Raw genomic sequence first — 9,826 nt, 5'->3', positions numbered from 1 at the left:
ACCCCCCTAAGGCTCCATTCACACCTGGGCATTTTGGGATCACGGCAGAATCGTTGAAAATCCCCGCGATCTCAAAATGCACTATAATTGCAAAAAGCAGGTTCAGGTGCCATCATTTTCAATGGCACCTAAAAATACAATGCGATTTTGCCGTGATTATTGCGCAATTTATTTTGCAGAAAATCACATCACGTGAAGCTTTTCGTCCAAAAGAATCTTCTGCTCCTTTTTGGGCAACAAGCTTCATGCAATTCAATTTGCTGCAACAATCATGGCAAAACCGCACCGCATTTTAGGGGTCATTGAAAATAATGGCCTTTGAACCCACGTTTTGCGATTGCAGTGCGCTTTTAGATTGCAGGCAGAATTGCAGTAATTCTTCTGTGATCCCAAAATGCCCAGGTGTGAATGAAGCCTTACTGTAATCTACCTTTCCTACCACCTCTCTATGTCAGCACGTATGGGTGTGGCTCTGCCCACAAGACACCTAAGGAGAGCCAGAGTAAAACTAGGCATAGAGAACTGCATGGAAGTCAGCCACAGTTTTCCCCAAGAACCTCAGGGACTCTACCTGGGCTTGGACAGACATTTCCCTATGGAAGCAGCACCTTCACCTGTGCGGTGTCAAGTACTTACCCAACTACTGTGCCGGAAACAAGGCCGCCTTCTGAAGTTTCAGCACGCAGTTGATCTTCTCCAAGATTTGTACCATCTGCTTGACATGTGATGCCAGTTTCTGAGCCAACTGCTCCCTGAGCAGCAGAAAGCTTAGATGGCCCACAATGGTGATACTCCGCATCCTCATCAATCCCAGAACCAACATATTAAACACTCTTGGGACACCTTGATCGAGAAAATCAATCGCAGACCAGGTGGATTACATCCTGAATTTTTGTATTTTCTGAAATTTGTTGAGATGCTCGAGGTCCAGAATAGGCAATAAGTCTCTGCTTGGTACCCAATGAAGAGGCTGTAATAGAAGCCGTGAGACCTCTCCTCAGCCAGCACAGGTGCAATGCCACTTAAGACAGTTTTCAAGGGTCACAAAGAAAACTACTCTTTTTGTTGATCCATAGGCAGTAGACACTCATGAGAACAAAGTGTGGAGGGGGGTAAGCAGTGAAACTTCAGTTTGAAGCCTCTGGACACCATACTGCAGACCCAGTTGTCTAAGATTCCCTAGTCCAGATGACCACAAAGGCCAATAGAAGTTTCCACTACCCCTGTGAGTGCGGGAACCCCTTCACAGTGAGGAGGATTTGCCTCTAGAACAGGAGGACTTTGGGGTCCAGCTCCTGTTATGGAACTAGGACACAGGCTTCTGCTTCGAGCCGGAGGTTGGTTGCTTGCAAAAAGATCTCCTGGATTTAGAAGGCACCACTGCTTTCTGACCCGTCATCTCCACCTTTTGCTTTAGGAGTGTGTTTTTACCCTCATCACCTTCTGGATGGTCTAAATTAGCATATGTCCTCAAAGCATTTCTATCTGCTTCTTGCAGAGAAGTTCCACCAACCAACACTTGAGCCATAGGATCCAGCACTGACCGATTTTAGACATTACATGCTGTTCTTGGTCCTGGACTGGCCTTAAGAGGGATTACTTTGACACAGTTGGCCAGCTTAAACATGCATAGTTTGCCGGAAAGGGTGTATAGCAGCGTGCAGAGGGTTCATCCAGAATTTGTAGCGTCAACATGTAGTCACACCCCTTTAGCACCCGATTTAAATACATGTACAAGCTATTGGGATTTGAGCAAATGTTCATATATCTATCTTGTTTCTGTTCTTGCTCTTGGGTACAGCTGGATACAGTCCCCGCTTGGCTGTAGTGACCAATCCAGATAAGGCCCACCTCTGCCCCATCAAGGGTGTAAGGAACAGCAAAAAAGATCTCAAGACCCAGGGAAGCGCATCCATCAATCACCCTGGACTGGGTGAAGATTCCTGCATTTTTTTGACCAGTATCTATTCACTGTAACATGGCAGCATAACCCATGTAGTTATGATTATTACCTCCTGTGTCCTGTGGTGTGCGATTAAGATTAATTTTAGTGCATTATTTCCTAAAAATATGGCTTTGATAAAATATTGTGCAATATACAAAATGCTTTTAATTCTACAAGGCCTAATATAAAAATATATTATCGAAAGGTTTAAGGGATTGTAATTTTCCAGCAAAAAAATTGCAGGCTTTAACCAGTGGAAAAAAATTGCACAGAACATGAAGTGATTATAAATCAGAGGATCCATAAACTGAACAAAATAAATAACTTTAATATGGCACATGCAATATTTTAAAATACTGTATACACACTTTGTAAACAACACCTTTTTCTGCATTAAGTGTTAAAATATGTAAAGATTTATACATATAAAATATATACCAAATGGTAAACATCTGATAAGAAACATTAATTTACAATAAATATAAAAAAAAAACACGGAGAGATTAATATGATCAGAGATGCATGCTTCACACATTAGTGCCCTGACAGTTATTAGGTTCACATTCTATAATGAGAACGGAGGGCTGAGCAGATACACTGTAGCCAGGGTGCAGTACAGATGTGCATCGCACTGGGGGCAGCAGCTTGTAGCTCTAGGGTCAGATAACATGAAGCCGGTTTATTCTGAGTTTACAATCTAGTCGGTTCACTTCAGCAACACAGTTACATGCTGTGAGGACAAAGCTGAATATCCAACATTAGATGTCTGCCAGGGTTTCTGTATGCTCCCTATTCACTCATAGCAATCGCTTAGCCGGTCAGCTAATTCTGCGTTTTTATTTCTGCATTCTTTTCTTGGTCCGGTTTTGGTGTGCCGTCTCCTACCAGCTCCTTCAGTCTTGCCAAATGCTGCAAAGCTCTGCAATAAAAAACAACAAATACAAGGTTATGCAAAATAGCAGCAAGTAAATATCATCCTGAACATCAAAATTAAAGCGGAGTTCCACTCAAAAGTGGAACGTCCGCTTATGTGTCCCCTCCCCCCACTCCACCTCATGGGGGGGGCAGGTTCGTTCCCCTCCTTCTTCCTCCGCCAGACTAATTAGAAAGCGCAGCTCGCTTCATGCATGTGCAGTAGGGAACCGGCTGTGAAGCCATATGAAGCCAATACAAACATCGGCTGAGGTGCCGACATCGCGGCCTCCCTGGACAGGTAAGTGTCCATATATTAAAAGTCAGCAGCTGCAGTATTTGTATCTTCTGACTTTTACATTTTTCGTGGGGAGGACCTCCCTCTTTAAGAGCCCTTTACAAAACTAAAGCTGAACTGCAGTGACCAAAATAAACACAGCAGTAAGCAAATGCAACAGGAGTTTGCTCTTAAAAGTGACCTATGTCATGGGTGCTCAACCTGTGGCATGCCAGCTGTTGCAGAACTACAAGTCTCATCATTCCTCTGCCGTTAGGAGTCATGCATGTAACGGTCAGCCTTTTCATTGGAATTGTAGTTCAGCAACAGCTGGAGGGCCACAAGTTGAGCACCCATGCCCTATACCAATAACTTACCTTAAAGAGAGACCATTAATTTTAATAAAACCTTTCATATTATACATACATGTAATGTATTTAACTGCTTGCCGCCCGCCGGCTGTCATATGACGGCCAGGAGGTGCGGCTCTCATTCTGGGAGGGATCATATAACGCCCTCGCCTTCCCTGCCCACCAGGCGGCAATCGCGTGCGCCCGCCGTGTCACTGGGCACCCGATGCACATGCCCGGCGGCCGCGATGTCCACCGGTAACACGGCAGGACCGTGGATCTGTGTATGTAAACACACAGATCCACGTCCTGTCAGAGAGGAGACCGATGTGTGTTCTCACACATAGAGCAACACCGAACGGCCTCCTCCCCTTGTGAGTCCCCTCCCCCTTCAGTTAGAAACACTCCCTGGCAACATGATTAACCCCTGGATCACCCCCTAGTGTTAACCCCTTCCCTGCCAGTCACATTTATACAGTAATTAGTGCATTTTTATAGCACGGATCGCTGTATAAATGTGAATGGTCCCAAAAATGTGTCAAAAGTGTCCGATGTGTCCGCCACAATATCGCAGTCATTATAAAAATCGCAGATCGCCACCATTACTAGTAAAAAAATAAATAAATAATAAAAATGCTATAAATCTATCCCCTATTTTGTAGACACTATAACTTTTGCACAAACCAATCAATATACGCTTATTGTGATTTTTTTTTTACCAAAAATATGTAGAAGAATACGTATCGGCCTAAACGGAGGAAAAAATTTGTTTACAAAAAAAAAAAAAAAATTGGATATCTATTATAGCAAAAAGTAAAAAAATAGGATTTTTAAAAACAGCTTACCTGTAAAATCCTTTTCTTTCGAAGGACATCACGGGACACAGAGCCACAGTAATTACTGATGGTTTATATAGGTATCACTGGTGATTGGACACTGGCACACCCTATCAGGAAGTTCAACCCCCTATATAATCCCTCCCCCTTGCAGGGATACCTCAGTTTTGTAGCCAAGCAATATAGTGTATTAGAAGAGGGGTGGGACCTCTGTGTCCCGTGATGTCCTTCGAAAGAAAAGGATTTTACAGGTAAGCTGTTTTAAAAAATCCTATTTTCTTTCTCGAACATCACGGGACACAGAGCCACAGTAATTACTGATGGGATGTCCCAGAGCAATGCTACCTGAGGGGGGGGGGAACCACGACCAAGTAGGGTGCAATCAGACCTGAGGACCCTGTACTGCTGCCTGCAGCACACTACGCCCAAAGGCGATATCCTCATGCCTTCTCACATCCACCTGATACAATCTGGTGAATGTATGAACTGAAGACCAGGTTGCGGCCTTGCAGATTTGAGCCATAGAGGCCCGGTGATGCACTGTCCAAGAAGCACCAATAGCCCTTGTGGAATGTGCCCTGATCCGAAACGGAGGAATCTTCTGTTTCAAACCGTAAGCTTGAATGATCAACTGTCGAATCCATTTAGAAATGGTAGCTTTTGACGCTGCCTGTCCTCTATTGGGACCCTCTGGCAGCACAAACAAAACATCCGTCTTGCGGATCTGAGTAGTTGCCCCTAGATAGGCCTTAACTGCTCTTACTACATCCAACGAATGTAGAGATCTCTCTTCCGGAGAACAGGGATCTGGAAAAAAGGAAGGTAGAACAATGTCTTGGTTTAAATGAAAATCAGAAACCACCTTCGGTAAAAAACTAGGATGAGGGCGTAGTACCACTCTATCCTTGTGTATAATCAAATAAGGCTCCTTACAGGAAAGAGCTGCTAATTCTGATACTCTTCTAGCAGAAGAGATGGCCACCAGAAAAATTAATTTCCTTGTCAACAAGACCAAAGGAATCTGACTTATTGGTTCAAAAGGCCGTTTCTGTAACACAGCCAGGACCAAATTCAAGTCCCAGGGGTTTAGGGGCGCTTTAACCGGAGGATTAAGACGCATCACCCCCTGCATAAAGTTTCGGACCAAAGAATGCGAAGCAAGTGGCCGCCGAAATAATACTGATAAAGCAGAGACCTGGCCCTTGATGGTACTCAAGGCCAGCTTCATCTCTAATCCCATCTGTAGAAAATCAAGGATTCTACCTATGACATATTTCCTGGGATGCCAACCTCTGGATTCACACCAGGTTATATAAGCTTTCCAGACTCTATGATAAATCATCCTGGAAGCTGGCTTCCTTGCATTAATCAAGGTAGATATGACTGGACCTGAGAGCCCACGACTCTTCAGAACGTGGGTCTCAATAGCCAAACCGTCAAATTTATCGTTTGTAAGGCAGGATGGAACACTGGACCTTGAGCTAACAGGTCTGGGCGTTCCGGTAGTGTCCACGGGGAACCTACCGTCATCCTTACTATTTCTGCATACCAAGTCCTTCTGGGCCAAGCGGGGGCCACCAGAAGTACCGACTTCCTTTCCTGCCTGATCCTGCGAAGGAGTCGTGGTAGTAGCAGAATAGGCGGGAATGCGTAAATCAGTGAGAACCGATGCCACGGAATCACCAACGCATCCGTCCCGCATGCAAGAGGATCTTTTGTCCTTGCCACAAATCTGTCTATCTTTTTGTTGAATCGGGATGCAAAGAGATCTACATCTGGAACCCCCCATCTTTGGCATATGGCCCAAAAGACGTCAGGATGCAGAGACCATTCCCCTGGAAGTAACTGCTGGCGACTTAGATAGTCCGCCTGCCAATTCTCTATTCCCGGGATGAAAACTGCCGATATGCATGGCACATGCATCTCTGCCCAGACTAAGATCTGGTTCACCTCTTTTTGAGCAGCTCGGCTCCGGGTGCCTCCCTGATGATTGACATAAGCCACTGCTGTGGCATTGTCGGACTGGATCCTGACCGGACAACCCTGTAGCCTGATAGTCCAGGCTTTTAGAGCTAGATGTATCGCCCGGATCTCCAGAATGTTGATGGGTAAGGTCCTCTCTGTCTTGGACCATACTCCTTGGACCGCAGCCTGTTCCAGAACTGCTCCCCAACCTGACAGACTGGCATCTGTTGTTACCACCGTCCAGGTAACCGGTAGAAAGGATTTCCCCTTCTGCAGGTTTTCGGGTATGAGCCACCAATTGAGGCTCTGACGCACCGCATGCGACAGGTGCATCGGAAAGTCTAATGCCTGAACCTTCTTGTTCCAGGTCGACAGAATACTGTGTTGCAGCATTCTTGAGTGAAACTGAGCATAGGGAACTGCTTCGAATGAAGACACCATCTTCCCTAGTAGCCTCATACAAAGGCGGACTGAGGGACCCTTCTTGGTCCTTACTGTCAGAATCAGCTCTCTCAAAGCAGTGATCTTTGCCTGGGGTAGAAATATTTTCTCCTGGCTTGTATGTATAATCAGACCTAAATATTCCAGTCTTCTTACTGGTTTTAGGAAAGACTTTTCTAAGTTGAGGATCCAACCCAGGTGTTCTAGATACCTGACCGTGGTCCTCAAGTTTCCATTCAAAGAGGCTACCGACCGGTCTATCAAGAGCAGGTCGTCTAGGTATGCTATGACAGCTATACCCTGAGCCCTTAATCTGGCCAGAGGAGGAGCCAAGATCTTTGTGAACACTCGAGGTGCAGTGGCTATCCCAAAGGGCAGAGCCATAAACTGGAAATGGCGCCCTCCTACCTCGAAGCGCAGAAACTTCTGATGAGCAGGAAAAATGGGCACATGCAGATATGCATCTCTGATGTCTATTGATGCCAGAAATTCTCCTCCCTGCAGGGTGGGAACTACTGTTCGAATTGATTCTATGCGGAAGGATTGAATCCTTAGGAATCGGTTCAGATCCCTTAAGTCCAAAATGGGCCTGACATCCCCATTTGGCTTTTGGACCGTAAAAAGGTTGGAATAGAAGCCCAATCCCTGGTCCTTTGCGGGAACTATCATAATGACCTCCTGCGACAAAAGTCCCTCTAACGCTAGAAGGAGCGACTGCTTCTTCTCTGGGTCTCTGGGAACATTTGATCTGAGGAACCGAGGAGAAGGGAATTCCTGAAACTCCAGCTTGTACCCTAAGGTTACCGTGGAGACTACCCATCTGTCCTGGAAGTCCTCCTGCCAGAGCTCTGAGAATTGTTGCAGTCTTCCCCCCACTCGAGTGAGCGGGGGCGCCCCCTCATGCAGAGGTCTTAGTGTTTTGCCTAGTAGGCTTCTTTCCCCAGGACTTCTTTTGTCCCTGGGGTTGACTCTTGTCTCTGGACCCCGATGGAGGCGGCCGTCGAGACTGCCTGGAGGCTGAAGCCCCCGGCGCTGGGGAAAGAGTCCGTTTGAAAGAGGGACGCTTACTCTTCTTCTTGACAGGTAAGAGAGTGCTTTTCCCACAAGAGATTCTCTTGATATAGTTATCCAAGTCCTCTCCAAACAACCTTGCACCACGAAATGGAAACCCAGCCAGTAGCTTCTTACATGGTGCTTCGGCTGACCAATTTTTCAACCATAGGATTCTACGTATATGCACCAACCCCAGTGAAAGACGGGAGGTTTGCACGATAGAATCTCTAATGGCGTCAACCACAAAGCATAAGGCTGCTGGAAGGTTAGCAAACCCCTGGGCCTGCTGTTCAGGTAATACTTTGATGACCTGCTTAACATGGTCTCTTAAGTATTGACAGACTCCAATCGCTGCTATTGCAGGTTGGGCCACTGATCCTGCTAAGGAGAAAACATCCTTCAATAGGGATTCCATCCTTTTATCTACAGGATCCCTGAGCATCTGAGCATTGTCTACAGGACAAGTCAGGCTATTATTTATTGAGGAAATGGCGGCATCAATAGCCGGAATTCCCCACATTTAAATAAACTTTTCTTCCATCGGATAAAGTGTTGAAAACTTTCTCGGCGGAAAAAAACGTTTGTCTGGGTGATCCCACTCAGAATAAATAAGCTTTTCAAGTAAAGTATGAACAGGAAAAGCATGTGCTGCTTGGAAAGGTTTCAGTGACCCCAAAGCAGAAGAGGATTCTTTAGCAGTTTCAGGTATGGGCAACTTAAATGTGGAGCGGACCAATCCAGTGAGGATCTGCACTAAGACTTTCTCCTCTTGGGAAGTCGCAGAGGGTCCCTCTCCACCTGAATCCTCCGAAGAGGAATCATCCATCCCATCCCGATCCTCTGAAAGGGATTCATCTCCTTTATCCCAGAGCTCCTCTGTCTGAGGGTCTTGGGGAACAGAGGAAAGCCTAGTGCGTTTTCTTCCACTGAGTGAAGACGTAATCACGGCCATTAATCTTTCCTCTAGACCATTAATGGTTGAGGAAAAAACCTCTTGTGTAATATATACAGGGGCTGAAGTGCCAGAAGCAGGTGTAGCCCCTGACCCCGATGGCTCTCCCTGGCTAGCCGTCCCTGGTCCATCTTTAGGGGGGAAGGATGCTGCCGACAGGGGGCCCTCAGAACCTGAACGAGATCCCCTAGTGTCTCTGGTTCCTGGGGTGCTTGAACCTCTTCTACCCATAGTGCAAAGCAACAAGGTGTGAGGTATACAAATGAACACTGTCCGCTGAGCGATGTAGTCTGGCTAAAAGCCTTGCTACCCAATGCTCAGTCTGGTGTTACTTCAGTAAATGCTGCCTAGGAGAATGCCTGTGTCCCACCTTACATGCGACCGTCAGCTCTGTGTCTCTCAGAAGGCTGAGTGCACCTGTACAGAGTGCCTTTAATAGCCTGCAGCTGGCCTGAGTGGGAGTCTAAACACTCTGTGCTGACATCCCGCCCCCTCCTCTACCGCCCCCCCCCCCTCGAGTTTTGAAAAAAACGAGCGCTTCCCGCACTGCCGACTCTCCTGTCATGCTCTGGAGAAAAGGCTGGGGATGGGGGGGGGGGGGAGGAGGGAGACTGGTAACAAGATATGCCTGAACGGCTATCTTCAGAGATGGTGGCCATTAGGCCACAGAGCCCGGTTGGTATAACCACTTTCTAGACCCCTGTGGCCCCTCTCTAGCCTGGGGGGGGAACATTCAAACATGAGAAATCCCCCCATCCACCTTACCTGCTTGCAGCCTGCTTGATACGCTGGGACATACACAGCGATTACAACACCTGAGACAGACATTCAGCATGTGTAGGTTTGTGCTCTTGGCATCCCCCGGTGGTCACAATAGGCATAGCATGCATTTACCTTAAAGGAGAAAAGCCACTAGAACTCAAAAATTCTGTGGAATCTCCTCTTACCTTATCCAGCCGCAGGGTGCTGTTTACACAGACCCAATCTTCACCTCTCATGGTGGGCTCCGTTTGAAAAAACCGTCAGAGACTGGGGCCCCCATCAGTAGGGGGATCCAACAGTTCTGGGACCGTAAAGCACCTCGCCAGAAATTAG

At 46.7% G+C, this 9,826-nt stretch overlaps 1 protein-coding gene across 1 annotated transcript in view; it reads right to left on the bottom strand.

Annotated features, from left to right (window-relative positions):
• Positions 1 to 2,253: 2,253 nt before the first annotated feature.
• The window catches only part of LG01H18orf54 (linkage group 01 C18orf54 homolog), a 45,009-nt gene continuing 37,436 nt past the window's right edge, over positions 2,254 to 9,826 (bottom strand). Inside the window, exon 8 of the mRNA XM_073619895.1 lies at positions 2,254 to 2,864. Coding sequence (XP_073475996.1) covers positions 2,768 to 2,864 — 97 coding nt within the window. The 3' untranslated portion in view covers positions 2,254 to 2,767. The remainder of the gene's footprint in view (positions 2,865 to 9,826) is intronic.

This window comes from Aquarana catesbeiana, linkage group LG01 (genome assembly GCF_042186555.1).
Source record: "Aquarana catesbeiana isolate 2022-GZ linkage group LG01, ASM4218655v1, whole genome shotgun sequence".
NCBI classification, from domain to species: domain Eukaryota; kingdom Metazoa; phylum Chordata; class Amphibia; order Anura; family Ranidae; genus Aquarana; species Aquarana catesbeiana.
This window is presented reverse-complemented; position numbering and strand designations above follow the sequence as displayed.